The following is a 16,295-nucleotide window of genomic DNA, read 5'->3' as shown; positions in this document are numbered from 1 at the left end:
GGACCTCAGGAGGTCATCTAGTCCAACCCCCTGCTCAAAGCAAGACCAATCCCCAATTTTTGCCCCAGATCCCTAAATGGCCCCCCTCAAGGATTGAACTCACAACCCTGGGTTTAGCAGGCCAATGCTCAAATCCCTGAGCTATCCCTCCCTCTGCCCCAGACTGCTACCACTTGAGCTAGTCTTGTAGCTCAAGTGGTAGCAGTCTCTGTTGCAATGTTGAATGTGCAGGGTCTGAGCTCTGATGATAATGCATGACTGGGAGGGTGGTATAGTTGTGTAAAAGTAGAACTTGTTTTTATTCTTTTCCATTAAAAAAAACCCTTAGGAAATGTGGCGGTTCAATGATGAGACAGAACACAGGTTTATCCAAGCAAGCAAGCTGGTTAGCTGAAAAGGGCTGCCCCCTGTCAGCTTTCCACCTTCCCTTTTATTATATTTCTCCCCCCTGCGCATTACCTACTTCCACCGCAAAAAGACACAACAAAGGAATACATGACTTTGATTAATATTCTTATTTTCCAGCCTCTATCTACTACAATCCTAATTCTCAGGCCTTGAGGCCAGGCCAAGGAAGCTTCCCACGATTACTGTCCTTTAATTAACTTCCCAGGGTTCATATCTGGTCCTCGTCCTTGGATGGAGCAATGTGTTGCTCCTACACAACGGTCAGGGTGTGCCCTGACTGTTTCCAGGTGGATGGACTAAACATGAACCCTTCATTCCCCCGATTTTTGTTTAATTATACTCGGCCATCTCATGGTAGCCGTCAATTTGCTTTTGCAAGCAATTTAACTCCCAGACTGACAAGGACATAACTCGGGGAGCTTGCCAGGGCGAATCTCTACAAAGCCTTAGCAAAGAGGGAATACATTGTACGCAGCAGCAGCAAAAAATAAGCCCAATGATCACAAACACAGCATAACCGAAAAGTTGTCGCAGCCATCCTAGAGATGGCAGCCAACCTGTAAGCCAATTCCAAAAGCCCTCAAACCCCACATCTTGACGTATGTGTGCCGTAAGATTGGCCAACTCGGCCAGTCTAGATTCTATGGAACGACTGTTATCAGTTAAATTAAAACAACATATATGCCGAAACGTGGAACAGCCTAGGTGATGTTTTAAGAGCAGAAAATCAATGGCTGCTCTGTTATCCAAGATTGCATCCCTTAATTCATGTTGCTCTGCATTAAGTAGGGCAATTGCCTTGGATGTTGTATTAATTGCCTTCGCTGCAAAGCACGCCAGGGCATTTAAGGTTCTGGCTGTATAAGTGGCAAGCCCGGGGACCCCAACAATGGAGGCCGCTAAAGCAGTATACTCAGCGCGACTAAAAAGCTCAACATCTGCAACACAATTATCTGAAAGGGGTACACTTCTTTTACTGTGCCTTTGGCTGGCAAAAGGCAATATAAGCGTCATTCTACTAAGACAGCAAAGGGTGCCATCACTTAAATTTGCAGGAATATAACTAAAGGTGCGTGAGCCACAGGTAAAAAACCACCCTGATGGTAGGATGATATGGCCATAATTGTATGAAACATTTACAGCGTGGGAACAATTTAAGAGGGGTTGAGGAATTTGCCGACAGCCCAAGGGCACCTTTGTACTAGTGCAATTAACCACACGCGCACAGGTGACATTGTTGGCCCCGGCCGGGTACGGTGTGTGGAGGGATATAGCCGTGTGAGGCAAGGTATAGTTGGCCGGGCCCCAATTAGCCATGCCAGAGTACTGGGAAGAGAGATTCGCATAAGCAGCGAGCATCGTCTCATTCCCTATTTCCTCAGGGTGATGACATACTGGTATAAGGCATGTACCTAACAATTCTCCGGCTGCTACAGAATCAGACAAACAAAAGTGGGTAACATTTGCTATTGAAGCCAATCTTTCCCATATGTTATATGTCATTCGGGCCCGTAACGGGGGAAGCGCTCCCGAGCCAACCCCTACAGGAAATAGCAGACACAAAAGGCATACAATCAGCACAGAATTAGCAGTGATTTGGGCGAGAATCGCCACAAACAAAGTCTCAGGAGTCTCTGGCTGTTGATTTGCTGCCAGTCTTCGTTGAGCCGCCGCGACCAATGCTTTTACTGCTCCCCATGTCACGGGCTGGCTTGGGACGCTACGCCTCTTCCGTTTCCGTCCCGCCGTTGTCGACCCGGGAGGCACCACGTTCTCCTCCAAGGTCAGCTGAAACTCCGGTATGGGGTTCGACAGCCCCTGGCGCCATGCCATGCTGTTTCAGTGCCGGTCGCACACACCGGGCTGGAACCCACAACGGTCCTGCAGGGAGAGACACAGCAGCATATCCCCGACCCCAAGTGATTAGAGGTACTGGGCCCAGCCACTGCGGATCGGGCAGCTGACGGTAAAAGACACGCGGTCTTTCCAGTACCTCAGATTTGTGAAAATGGCGATCCGCGGGGGTCTGCTGATCTGCGTTCAGCGTTAAATTATTTAAAGTAAACAAAAGGATATGCATTTGTTGTTGAATGTCTCCTAAGGTTCGGAGACGCAGCTCCCCTTGTTTTAATTGTTTATCAAGCAAGGTTTTGAGCGTGCGATTGGCACGTTCAACAATGGCTTGGCCCGTGGAATTATAAGGGATCCCGTGTTTAAGACGGACGTTCCATCGGGCGCAAAAAGTGGAGAGGGCTGTGGAGCAGTAAGCTGGGGCATTATCCGTTTTAATTTGGCTTGGGCGACCCATAACAGAAAAACAGGCTAGCAAATGGTGAATAACTTTAGCAGTGGCTTCCCCACGCTGTGGGGTTGCCCACAGAAATCCCGAATAAGTATCAACAGAAACATGTAAAAAGGAATAGGGGCGGAACTGTGGCACATGAGTGACATCCATTTGCCATAGCTGATTTGCTGCAGTACCTCTGGGGTTAACGGCATAAGAAAAAGTAGGAGCAGCAGCGGCACAGTGGGGGCAGGAACGAACAATGGAACGTGCATGATCAGCAGGAATGTGAAACTGCCGGGCCAAAACAGAGGCAGACTGATGGAAAAAGGCATGGCTTTCAATGGGGTCAGAAAAGAGGGAATTTACCTGACCACGTAACGCGCGATCAGCGCGTGCATTGCCCTCAGTGAGTGACCCAGGCAGAGGGGTATGACTGCGAATATGAGCAACAAAATAAGGGAAATTACGAGTGGAAATAAGATATTGCAAAGACAAAAATAGGCGAAGGAGGTCCGCATCGACCTGAGGGGTAATGAGGGCAAGGGGTAAATGATCAATCACTTGATAAATATAATGGGTGTCCACAATTAAATTAAAGGGACAATCAGCGAAAAGTTGAAAGGCTAAAATAACAGCAGCCAGTTCTGAACGCTGCGCGGAACGCTGAGGCAGTGTAAAACGAGAACGCCAACGAGGTGGGTCACCTGATTGATAGGTGACGACACCTCGATGTGGAGAGCCATCAGTAAAAAGAGTAACAGCAGAAACAATGGGTTGAGAGCGGCTAAGACGATGAACAATTAGAGGCACCTTTTGGGTAATTACCAACCGAGGATCTTTTGGGGGATTATAAGAAATTTCTCCCACATAATCACAAAGAGCAACCTGCCAAGCCAAAGAGGTGTGGCACAAGGAATCAAATTCACTACGGGACAAGGGGAACACAATATCAACTAAATCAGTGCCAGTAAGTTGCACTGCACGGTGGCGGGCTTTACGAACAAGATCAGACAGGGCATCTAGATATGGGTAAATATTCCGAGGAGGAGTGGAGGAGAGGTACAGCCACTCTATGATAGAGACGGCTGTATTCGTACGGGGTACAAACAGAGCCGCAGTGGGCGTATGAGGGGTGGCAAGAAGAATCAGCCGTAGGGGACGGACCTCAGGGGGTCTGTCCACAAACTGCTGACTTAATGCTGCATTAATTTGTCGAATGCAGGCAATGTGCTCTTTAGTGATGGCAATAACTGCACCCGGTGCTCGGGCTCCACGTAGGAGCTCGAACAACGGCTGCAGCATTGAGGTGGGGAGACGAAAATAGGGCCGAATCCAATTTAAATGACCCAAAATTTGTTGTAATTTAACAAGGGTTAGGGGTTGAGGTAGAGTTAGTGCCGGACGAACCGGAGCAGCATAGGTTTGTAAAACCTTATGGCCGAGGTAGTGGTAGGGATAAGAGCGTTGGATTTTTTCTGGTGCCACCAACAGGCCATTTTGGCCGAGGATTTGAGACAAAGATTCAATCTGTTGTTCCGTGACCTGGGGACCACTAAGCAAAATGTCATCCATATAATGGTAGACCTTTAGCGTAGGGTACCGGGCACGAAAAGGGGTGAGGGCCCGATCCACAAAAAGCTGACACAAGGTTGGACTATTTTGCATTCCCTGGGGTAAGACCCTCCACTGATACCTTTGAGAGGGTTGCTGATTATTATATTGTGGCACCGTGAACGCGAATTTTTCGCGATCTTGTGGGCAAAGGGGGATGGTGAAAAAACAATCTTTTAAATCTAACACACAGAGCTGATCGGTTTGAGGAATTAAATTTGGATTTGGTAATCCATATTGCAAGGGGCCCATAGGTTGGATGCATTTATTTATTTCCCTTAAGTCATGCAACAGCCGCCATGCACCGGATTTTTTCTTAATAACGAACACCGGGGTGTTCCAGGGACTAGTAGAGCTTTCCAAGCGCTGTGCCAGCAAATGCTGCTGCACAAGCGATTGAAGCGCTTTTAGCTTTTCTAGAGGGAGGGGCCACTGGTCAATCCAGATGGGCTCTAAGGATTGCCATACCAAGGGCAATGCGGAGGGCAATGTGGGTGAGGGAGGATTTTGAGCCATCAGATATTAATATCGAGGGTGGTGTCCAGCTTTGTAAGTAAATCACGGCCCCAAATATTGAGGTGGACAGGGAGCACAAAAGGGCGGATAGTAGCAAGGGTACGGCCTCCCGGTGTAGAGACTGTGACCCAAGACAAACTCTGTCGCCCGGGTTTACTACCCCCGATCCCCCACAACTCTTTAGAAGGAACCGTAGGCCAACTAACCGGCCACTCTGGATCACGAATCACCGTAACGTCAGCTCCAGTGTCCACCAGCCCTGTGAAAGGAACATCATTTAAGAGAAGTGTTAACTGAGGTTTCGAGGGGCGGACTGACATTGTCAGAGCAACAAGTGGAGAGGACGTGCTGTGAGACGGCGAGTGAGACAACGTTGATCCAAAGCCGCCTCCGCCCCGAGTTCGATCCTCGGCAGCTGGCACCTGATAGGGGACTAAAATCAATTGTGCAATTGATCGTCCACGCGGGAGTGACTGTGGAAGATGAGTCCACACCTGAACCTTAATAATGCCGGTGTAATCGGCATCAATGACCCCGGGGATGACAAAAAAGCCCTGTTTCCCAGCATGAGAGCGAGGGAGAACGAGACCCACAAAGCCGGCAGGGAGAGGTCCCGTCACCTGGGTAGGTATGGCGCAGACCTCCCCTGGCAGCCGAAAATCAGTGTCCTCCTGCATGATCAAATCAAGCCCTGCACTTCCAGCAGTCGCCGCCCTCATAGAGTCTATGGATTTTAAGGCAGAGGAACGGTTGTCTGAGTGGGAAACACCCCCGTTTGGCCCTGGGTTCGGGGGGGACCCGCCGCGCGGTTTCCCGGCCCGCTACGACACTGATTAGCCCAGTGATAGCCCTTTTGACACTTGGGGCACTTTTTTGAGGGTCGGGCGGGTGCCTTTGATGAGCGGCACTCCCGCTGGAAGTGACCCTCCTTGCCACAGCGGTAACAACGCTTCCCCTCTTTTCCGGTTCTTTTTAGGGCGGCAGCCAGAACTCCAGCTTTATGGGCTTGTGTGCCGATGTTTTGGCACGCCCGTAGCATGTCTGAGAGCTCTAAAATGCCAGAGGCTTGCGCCGTCTGGAGAGCGCGGCGGCAATCCTCATTTGCATTTTCAACTGCCATTTTTAACAGGATTTCCTGAGCTGCCGCAGCGTTATCCACCTGTCGGAGGATAGCCTCCTGCAATCTGTTGGTAAAATCCAGAAAGGACTCTGATGCACCCTGACGGATACTAACAAAGCTTTTAGTAGGCTTGCCTGAATCTGGGACCTTCCGGAAAGCATGCTGGGCGCAGGTGGAAATAAGGGGGAAGAGGGCCTGAGGGAGTTGAGTTTGCATCTCAACGGTAGCAAACGGTCCCTCCCCTGCCAAGTGCTCAAAAATAATACCTTCCGCTCTATGAATCTGGGCCTGGCGTTCCGCCTCCTGCCGATACTCACTAATCCAAATAACATATTGACTGGGTGACAGCATCATGCGCAACAGCGCCTTCCAATCTTCAGGGATCAGGGAGTATCCACTACCTAGCCCTTCAATGAGACCACGCACAAACGTGCTAGTCAGACCGAACTCGCGAATTGCTTTCTTTACCTCTCTAATCACCGAGTAAGGCAAACTGACCCAGGTTCCAACCGGGTTGCCCTGGCCATCATTCTGCCAGGTCACCGGACAAACCGAGACCAGCTCAGCCAGCTCCTCTGCTGTAAGATCTGAGCGAGCCTTCGCTGCGTGCACCATTTGTTGCACCAGCGAAAGCTTCTGAGCAGATGCAGACGACCCCCTGGGGGGCCCCGAAGCATGGGGTTTCAGGGGGGGATGGTAATCACAGACCGGCTCTGGCGGGGAAGGTAAGGGAGGCGGTGGTAATAAAGGCACTGGGGGCGAAGCAGGGAGAGGGATGGCTGCAGGAGCCGACGGCGGTGGCGAAATCGGCAGCCCCTCTGTTGGTGCGGGAGAGGGTTCTTCCGAAGCGACACACTGTGTTGCATCGGTAGGAGGGGGGGTGGCTGCAGGAGCCGACGGGCGTGGCGAGATCACCAGCCTCGTGAGGGAGGGCCTGTCCGAGGCAACACGCTGTATCGCATCGCGGCAGAGGTGCCAGGCATGTAAAGCCTGCACGGGCGCCCGAGGCTCTTCATGCAATGTCTGGCCCAACCGCTCCCAGTCCGCTAGCTTAAGGGTTCCGGCTTCAGGGTACCACGGGCACTGGGCACTCACCTCCTGTAGCAGGAGAGTGAGTTCTCGAGCGGGGCAGTCATGCTGAGCCTTACGCAGCAGATACTGTAGCTCATTGCGGTGTTGCACTTGCAAAGCAGAGAGGGAGCTTCCCATACTTACCACAATGAAAAATACTCACCGGGATCCGCGAAGCGGATGAGTGACGCGTCTGAAACCCTTGCCGGGCGAGGTGAGTGCTGAGGGCCCCACGTTTGGGCGCCAGTTGTGGCGGTTCAATGATGAGACAGAACACAGGTTTATCCAAGCAAGCAAGCTGGTTAGCTGAAAAGGGCTGCCCCCTGTCAGCTTTCCACCTTCCCTTTTATTATATTTCTCCCCCCTGCGCATTACCTACTTCCACCGCAAAAAGACACAACAAAGGAATACATGACTTTGATTAATATTCTTATTTTCCAGCCTCTATCTACTACAATCCTAATTCTCAGGCCTTGAGGCCAGGCCAAGGAAGCTTCCCACGATTACTGTCCTTTAATTAACTTCCCAGGGTTCATATCTGGTCCTCGTCCTTGGATGGAGCAATGTGTTGCTCCTACACAACGGTCAGGGTGTGCCCTGACTGTTTCCAGGTGGATGGACTAAACATGAACCCTTCATTGAAATTACATAAAAAATATATTAAAAGAACATTATATAAGGTTGCAAAGTCAAGAACACATGCTAGGAAGTGCCAGATCTACAGTTGTCTGTGAAACTTTAATACTGCCCTCAGGTTTCTATGCATTACAATACAGTCATTACACTGTATGATCACATACTATTTTTTTCCCCAAATGACCCCTGCCTAGTTCAGGACACAGGCTGCACATAATATGGGGCAAATTTATATAGATATCCATAGAACAGGAATTTTCTAACTTTGGTGTGTTAGACTTTGCAACTTAACATTCTTCCAGCATTTTTATATGCAAGATATATATGTCATAAGCTGCACTGTGGCTGTCGGTTCTTCAAAATATTAGAGACATTGTAGGGGGCATGTTGTGGTTGAAGGTCTTCTTGTGCTTGGAGAAGGGTACTGCACTGGGTACATATATTGTCTTAACTTATGATTCCTTGTAGTCTGGTGTGTGTATTGTTGTGAGAAACTAGACAAACAAATTTCCATACAAAATATAATTAACTTAAGGTTGTCTATTTACATGCATAAGTGTGGGAGCAGGGGATGCAGTGTTTTCCCCCTTCCATCAGCATCACTTCAGTCTTCCCTGGCTGTAGCCCAAGTCAAGATTGGTGCTGGGGGTGTTATTTAAAGCTTTCTCCACCGAATGTGAAAAGTGGATATGATTTTTTACCATACCAGCTCTTAAGTGTTGATAGCGTTGGAACCCTGTATTTGTCTCCATCCTATGCTCTCAGACCTAAGTAGATATCTTTTGCCATCCCTATTGCTACATGTCCACTGCTTCATCCAGTTTTCTTCCTATGAACTATAAACACTTATGCAAAATATTTTGGCATATATATTGCAAGTGTAACTTTTATATGTTAAAATGTGAGGTGCTTACAGTTTACAAGTACACTGGATGAGGCAGAGGAGAAGGAGGGGTGGTAGCAGTAGGCATTGGATTGGGCGAGATGCTGATCAGAGGAGTGGTGCAATGGGCAAGGCTCTTTCCAAATTCTCTAGAAGAGCTCCTCAGGTAATGAACAGAAGAGAAGCTCTTCACCTGAATATGATAGGAAGCCTGCAGAAGGAGGGTAGTTTGCCTCCTAGAAGATTTACAAAGGATGAGGAAGTCCAGGAGACAAGAAGATTCTTTGGATATTGCTCAGCAAGTAGACTGCTGAAGCTCTACTTTGATGATCTGCAAGACAGTCCTTTTGACAACGCTTCTTTACTGTCAGCTTCCTTTTAGGAAACAGCCTGTAAAAGTGTATTATATAACCTCTTCTCCAAACACAAGTGACTAGTACAAAAGTCAGTTGTATGCCCCCAGTAGTCACTGTTAAATATATTTATGACAAATTTGATTTAAAAAATCAGCATACTTAAAATGGATATGACTAAGTGTTCATAGATAAGTATGCACAGTAATAATCTTTGGTTTCAGAGTAACAGCCGTGTTAGTCTGTATTCGCAAAAAGAAAAGGAGTACTTGTGGCACCTTAGAGACTAACCAATTTATTTGAGCATGAAGTGAGCTGTAGCTCACGAAAGCTTATGCTCAAATAAATTGGTTAGTCTCTAAGGTGCCACAAGTACTCCTTTTCTATTTGGGGACAATGTATACCTTCAAATCAGCGGCACTGCTATGGGTACCCGCATGGCACCACAGTATGCCAACATTTTTATGGCTGACTTAGAACAATGCTTCCTCAGCTCTCGTCCCCTAATGCCCCTACTCTACTTGCGCTATATTGATGACATCTTCATCATCTGGACCCATGGAAAAGAAGCCCTTGAGGAATTCCACCATGATTTCAACAATTTCCATCCCACCATCAACCTCAGCCTGGACCAGTCCACACAAGAGATCCACTTCCTGGACACTACAGTGCTAATAAACGATGGTCACATAAACACCACCCTATACCGGAAACCTACTGACCGCTATTCCTACCTACATGCCTCCAGCTTTCACCCTGACCACACCACATGATCCATTGTCTACAGCCAAGCTCTATGATACAACTGCATTTGCTCCAACCCCTCAGACAGAGACAAACACCTACAAGATCTCTATCAAGCATTCTTACAACTACAATACCCACCTGCGGAAGTGAAGAAACAGATTGACAGAGCCAGAAGAGTACCCAGAAGTCACCTACTACAGGACAGGCCTAACAAAGAAAATAACAGAACGCCACTAGCCGTCACCTTCAGCCCCCAACTAAAACCCCTCCAACGCATTATCAAGGATCTACAACCTATCCTGAAGGACGACCCATCACTCTCACAAATCTTGGGAGAAAGGCCAGTCCTTGCTTACAGACAGCCCCCCAACCTGAAGCAAATACTCACCAGCAACCACACACCACACAACAGAACCACTAACCCAGGAACCTATCTTTGCAACAAAGCCCGTTGCCAACTGTGCCCATATATCTATTCAGGGGACACCATCACAGGGCCTAATAACATCAGCCACACTATCAGAGGCTCGTTCACCTGCATATCTACCAATGTGATATATGCCATCATGTGCCAGCAATGCCCCTTTGCCATGTACATTGGTCAAACTGGACAGTCTCTACGTAAACGAATAAATGGACACATCAGATGTCAAGAATTATAACATTCATAAACCAGTCGGAGAACACTTCAATCTCTCTGGTCACGTGATTACAGACATGAAAGTTGCGATATTACAACAGAAAAACTTCAGAAACAGACTCCAACAAGAGACTGCTGAATTGGAATTAATTTGCAAATTGGATACAATTAACTTAGGTTACTTTTTATAATGACTCAACCACTCCCAGTCTCTGTTCAAGCCTATTTCCCCTTGTTTATTCCTCCCTTCCCCCCCCCCCCCCACTGTTCCTCAGACGTTCTTGTTAAACCCTGGATTTGTGCTGGAAATGGCCCACCTTGATTATCATACACATTGTAAGGAGAGTGATCACTTTAGATAAGCTATTACCAGCAGGAGAGTGGGGTGGGGGGAGAGAAAACCTTTTGTAGTGATAAACACCCATTTTTTCATGGGCTGTGTGTATAAAAACATCCTCACTTTTTTTCATGGGCTGTGTGTATAAAAACATCTTCACTGTATTTTCCACTTTATGCATCCGATGAAGTGAGCTGTAGCTCACGAAAGCTTATGATCAAATAAATTGGTTAGTCTCTAAGGTGCCACAAGTACTCCTATTCCTGCACAGAGTTTCACATGTGCTTACATGGAAATCACTGATACCCTGAGATCCTATGTTTGTGTGTCATTTTCACAAAGTCACAATGCAGAGCAGAACAACACTTTAGGACAACAGAGATTTGCTTTAGGACTAAATTTTGTGTTAATAGGAGGCGGCATTTAATTTAACAAACCAGACCTAGTATAACAATGCACTTGGCTGCCTGGACAGGAGTTGCATATTCAGCAACACATCTTTTCAGCATGTTTAATCAAGTATTGTTTGCAGACCAACTTTCCCTTTAACCTTAAAGTGGGTGGAAATAGTTTTCTGGATTGGGGAGCACAGAGTGCTGTATAGTGAAATATGAAGTGTTTGGAAGAGTCCTATGGGGGGAAAAATGCTTTTTAGCCTGGAGTACAAGACCAAATTACTTTCTTATAACAATGATATTGAGTTCTCATAGCAATAATGCAACTTTTGATTTAAGTCTGGAATTGTGGGGAGGCAGGCTTTTGGGGGTGGGGGGCCGCTAGTAACTCAGCTGCTAACACCCCTGTTAGGAAAACATAGTTTCATAATTTGAGGTGAGGGAGGTCTCAAATATCTCCAGATACCCTACGACAAGAAAGCATTTGCCTCCAGAATCTGAGGAGTGCTAAATGGCTAGTTGTTCGTGGACCCTTAAGGAATGGCTTAGGAATTGAATGTAAGCAAGAATGACAAATTAACCAGGAAAACATTTGATGGCGCTACCTAGAGCCAGCTAAGGATATGTTTGGGGTAGAGCTAGTCTATTGTGTAATAAGGATTTAGACCCAAAATAGTCACTTTAAATCAGGAAATTTAATCCTTCCCTCCTGTTAGGTATGGTGTATGTATTTTATATTCCTATGGGACCTTTACATATCCACAAAAATAAAACTAAGCCTTTGATAGAAATGATCCTATCATTTACAGAGAAAAGGAATGGACTCATTTATTAAAACAAGAGATATCATGGCTAGACAAAGTTTGTTAGTGTAAGAGAGAGAATGACATCAGTGAAAGGTTTACCCCTACCCGGTCTGATTTCCCCAATGAGATAGGGTGGGAAACATTTTACATGAAGATCTAAAGAGGTGACACTGGAGAACACTAGTTGAAAGGGGCAAGTATATGGCAGAGTAGTTTGCCAGTGGGAGAGAAGGGGGGGAGGGGAACTAGAGATTTAGAAAAAGACACACACACCCCTAGAGCACTGATTTATAGAACTGATACCTAAAGTTGCATTATGATGATGCTTATTCCCAACCATGCACATACTGTGCACTTGCATGCATTATACTACTGGCACCTACAACACAACAACTATGCTTTGCTTAGGATCTACTCTTCCTATTTTGCAGGTGGGTGGGAGTGATGGTCAGGGACACTCCTTTGTTAGACTCCTAAAGACAGACAATTTAAAATGTTCTAGAGTCAATTTCTCATTTTAAACAAAATTTGTTATAGATAAAAAAAATTCTAGCCCATAAATCAATATACGTTTTATTTAGGTTACAGCTGATCCAAAATCTTCACAGTACCCAACTGCTACTTTGATTTTATTAAATAAACAGGAAAAAATAATCCACAATTAAATAGGGGTTAAAAAAGTGCAATTGCTCATACAAATCCTCCTAACCCTCTACCCCCAAAGGGACTAAATGATCGGTTCCCAAACTGGGGGGCATGAAGAAATTCCAGGGGGGGCACGAGGCTGTGAAATTTTCATAAAAAAATTATCAGCATAAATTTTTTTAAATTTAATAGACCAGACAATAAATTATACATATTCTGTATACATAATAACTATTCATAAAATTGTCCAATTACAGTCCTATATTATTTAACAACAATAAAGTATTAACAATCTTCTCTTTTATTATGAATATAAGTAGACAAGAATAAAGGAATAACAAAGTACAATAATAATAAAAATACAACTATAAATAAAAGTATATAACTGCAATGTTTTCAAATTTCATACCACGAAATGCGAATATTTTTTATTTTTTTGCCTTTCGATATGTATGAGTGCCGTTTCGGTTGGTGGGGAGGCCAAAGAAAGATGTAGAAAGTGATGGAACTTTAAACTTCCTACCTCACTCGTGAGAGTATTTGAGACTGTTCTATCATGGGAGTGGTTACCTCCACCACTCACCGTGCAATACCAGCCACTTGCTGGACTGGTGGTGGGGTATATATAGGGCAGCGCATGTCCGTACATAATAGTAGTAGTAAATAAATGTTTGCGATAGCTCAAATTAACTTGCATCCGTTATTATTCATGAATCAGGAAAATTTTTTATAGATTTTTTTTTTATTAGTATATTATGGCCTCAATTAAGAAAAGGAAGTATGATGAAGACTACATTAAGTATGGTTTCACTGTCATGGAAAAAAACAGGATCAATCATCGTCAATGCATAGTATGCCACGCAGTTCTCAGCAATGATGTCTTGGAGACCTAGTCGTGTTGAGCGACACTTGACAAAGAACCACAGTGCTTTGAAAGACAAATCAAAAAAGAGTTTTTTGCTGCTAAACTTCAAAATTTAAAACGCATGAAGCTGGACACTACTGGAGCTTTTCATGAAGCATCGGCCAAAGTGGTAGAAGCGTCTTATGGACTGTCATTGCTCATTGTTAAAGTCAAGAAAGTGCACATAATATCAGAAACTCTTGTGAAGCCTTGCTTGTTGAAAGCAACTGATATTGTGCTTTGTGCCAAAAGCAAGAAAAAAAAATCAGAAATTTCGCTTTTCGACAATTCCGTGAAATGTCGCATCGATGACATGGCGAAAGATCTAAAACTTCAAGTTGTGAAGGCAGTGAAAGCTTCTTTTTTCGCAATTCAGTGCGATGATATCATTGATGTAGCACAATACTGTCAGTTGCTCGTCTATGTTCGACTAATTAACGATGGAACTGTGAAAGAACTGCTTTTTTTGAAGGCATTGACGACCACATCAAAGGCTTCTGATGTTATGAAAATGGTTTCTGACTTTTTTGAAGAAAATGGACTTTCATGGGAAAAACTTGTTGGTGTATGCACAGACGGTGCTCCAGCAATGCTTGGCTCTCACTCTGGATTTGTGACACTGGTGAAAGAAAAAAATCCAGCCATAACCACGACACTGCGTCACACACAGACAAGCGTTGGCTGCTAAAACCCTTACAGATGACCTACGTGACTCGTTGAATTTGGCCATCAAAGTTGTCAATTTTGTGAAGAACAGTGCTTTAAATACAAGACTTTTTGCAGCTCTTTGCACAGATTTGGGAGCGGATCATAAAATTATTTTGTTTTACACAGAGGTACGATGGGTTTCCAAAGGGGAACATGCTTTCGAGATTATTCGAACTGAAAGATGAAGTGGAAATTTTCCTGAAACAGAAAAAAGAAGAGTTATATCGTGCATTTACGGACCAAAAGTTTCCACTGGCATACCTCATGGACATTTTTGAATCTTTGAACAATCTCAATTTTGAAGCTTCAAGGAAACAACACTGCAAACATTATAGTACACCACGATGCCATCAAAGCATTTACAGAAAAAAAAATCAAGCTTTGGAAAAGTCGAATGCAAGCTCAGACTCCTAACTTTAAGTTTTTTTCCAACATTTTCATCACTCGCTGAAAATGAAGGTTTCCGAGAACTTTGTAAAGAGGATGCAAAGAACAAAATTCTGTTTCATCTGGACTGCCTTGCTGACAAATTCATCCGCTATTTTCCAGACAACTTTTCTGGCAACCCCATTCATAAATTAGCACGTAATCCGTTCAATGTTGATGTCGATTCATTGCCAGAAGTATTGCAAGAACAAGCACTTGAAATGAAATACGATTCAAGTGCGAAAGATATTTTCGAAAACTTAAGCCTGGAGGAATTTTGGATAAAATATTTCCCAATTTACCCGAAAGTTGGAGAAGTAGCGCTACTTATTATTCTTCCATTTTTGTCAACATAACTCTGTGAAAAAAGCTTTTCAAGTTTAGTCATAATAAAAATGAAACAAAGGAATCGACTGGATGTCGAAAACAGTTTGCGTTGCACACTTTCATCTTTCACTTTCGTCTTGTGTCTGTTCTCATATGGAGCCATGGATGCTCCATACTTGCACTGCTGCTCTCCACTCATACAGATGATCCAGCATGTAAAAGCGGGAGCCTGACCTGGTCACCACCTCCTTCTTCATCTGGTGGTGTGGCAAAGAATGCATGTCCTGAACATGTCTCAGCGTGCTGCACTGCACCAGCTGAAGTGGGCACAGATCTTCCTGTTCTGCTTATTGTCCATTGCACAAATCCAGCAGAGCGAGGGGCCTTAGCTACTCCCCTGACAGCATGCAGTTTGTCCAGGATGTTCCTGGAGGTGTTTTTCAAACCTACACCTGGACAGAATGGTATGCTGTCAACTGAGTGTGTATGTGGTGTCAGTGCCACTGCTTGTCTATCTGCTGCTGCTCACTCAGTGGGCCATAACAGACAAGTTGTCCAACAACTGGTTCACGTCTGTGGTGAGGTGCACCCTCCCACCTTCACAGTTACCCAGAGCACACTGTACTGCCACAGATCTGGCACTGTCTTTTTAGCAACATAGAAGTGGCTAGGTATCTGCCACCTGGGAGCAGCTGCAGTCATAAACCCTCTGTGCTCAGTAACATGGCCTTAGGGGGGCTGTGATATTTTTGGCCCATCTGAATACACCTTGCTATGCTCTGGTGGACTTAACTGACAATATCATGGAAAACCCTGGTTGTGTCAGCCTCTGTTCTATAGTACACCCAGTGCTTATTTGCTTTTCTGCTGATCGAGCCTGCTGCTGCATGTGTGCGCTGTGAACCTGCTGTCTCCAGTCTTTTTAGGGTTCAGGGCCCAGACAGACCTTACTGATGTAAAGCTGGCACTGCTACAGTCCCCAGAAGCAATCTGGAAATGTTGCCATCCCCAGGAGGATGTCCGGTTTAATGTGTTTTGCAGGGGTGGGGTGGGCAATTTTAACTGGGGAGTATTGTTGCCGAGAGAGATGCTCCGTGGGAGCACTACCTTCCCCTCCCCCCCACACAGTGTTCCCACCAGAACTATGTGCAGCAGCGATGGATTGCCCCTGCTGGGAGCTGTGACTGACAACTACATCCTGCCAGAAGTGACTAGTGGAACAAAGTTTTAGAGGGAGCTGTAGCTGATGTATGCTAGGAATCATCCTCTAGAGAACAAACAACAATATAGGCAGCTGGACTAACTGGAGCTACAGTAACTTTCTACTCTCTGCTCTCCCCACCCCATGCGCTCAGTCTGGTCAAGTGTACTCCCAGGGAAATATTCCTCTCTGAAAGAGCTGCCTGACTCAGGCAAAATGGATTCTGTTGACTCCTCCTCTTGGCAGCCTGGGTCCCCCCTGCGCTTGCTGGGGT

The 16,295-nt window shown here is 45.7% G+C and overlaps 1 protein-coding gene across 2 annotated transcripts; it reads right to left on the bottom strand.

The window, feature by feature from the left end:
* Positions 1 to 406: 406 nt before the first annotated feature.
* Positions 407 to 7,154, bottom strand: LOC141990731 (endogenous retrovirus group K member 8 Gag polyprotein-like). 2 transcript variants are annotated; one of them, XM_074958286.1, is made up of 2 exons: positions 5,029 to 7,154; positions 407 to 3,128 (listed from the first exon to the last, which is right to left on the bottom strand). In XM_074958286.1, exon 1 carries the CDS (start codon positions 7,149 to 7,151, stop codon positions 5,556 to 5,558), a length of 1,596 nt encoding a protein of 531 aa, XP_074814387.1. In that variant the 5' UTR covers positions 7,152 to 7,154; the 3' UTR covers positions 407 to 3,128; positions 5,029 to 5,555. The 2 variants fall into 2 exon arrangements, with proteins under 2 accessions (XP_074814387.1, XP_074814388.1); XM_074958287.1 differs by having other exon boundaries at positions 407 to 2,289.
* Positions 7,155 to 16,295: the final 9,141 nt, after the last annotated feature.

The sequence above is a fragment of the Natator depressus genome, chromosome 7 (assembly GCF_965152275.1).
Source record: "Natator depressus isolate rNatDep1 chromosome 7, rNatDep2.hap1, whole genome shotgun sequence".
NCBI classification, from domain to species: Eukaryota; Metazoa; Chordata; order Testudines; family Cheloniidae; genus Natator; species Natator depressus.
This window is presented reverse-complemented; position numbering and strand designations above follow the sequence as displayed.

What these genes read in the sequence shown, in the direction of transcription:
- LOC141990731 (XM_074958286.1), bottom strand. Translation starts at nt 7,151, where the DNA reads ATGGGAAGCTCCCTCTCTGCTTTGCAAGTGCAACACCGCAATGAGCTA.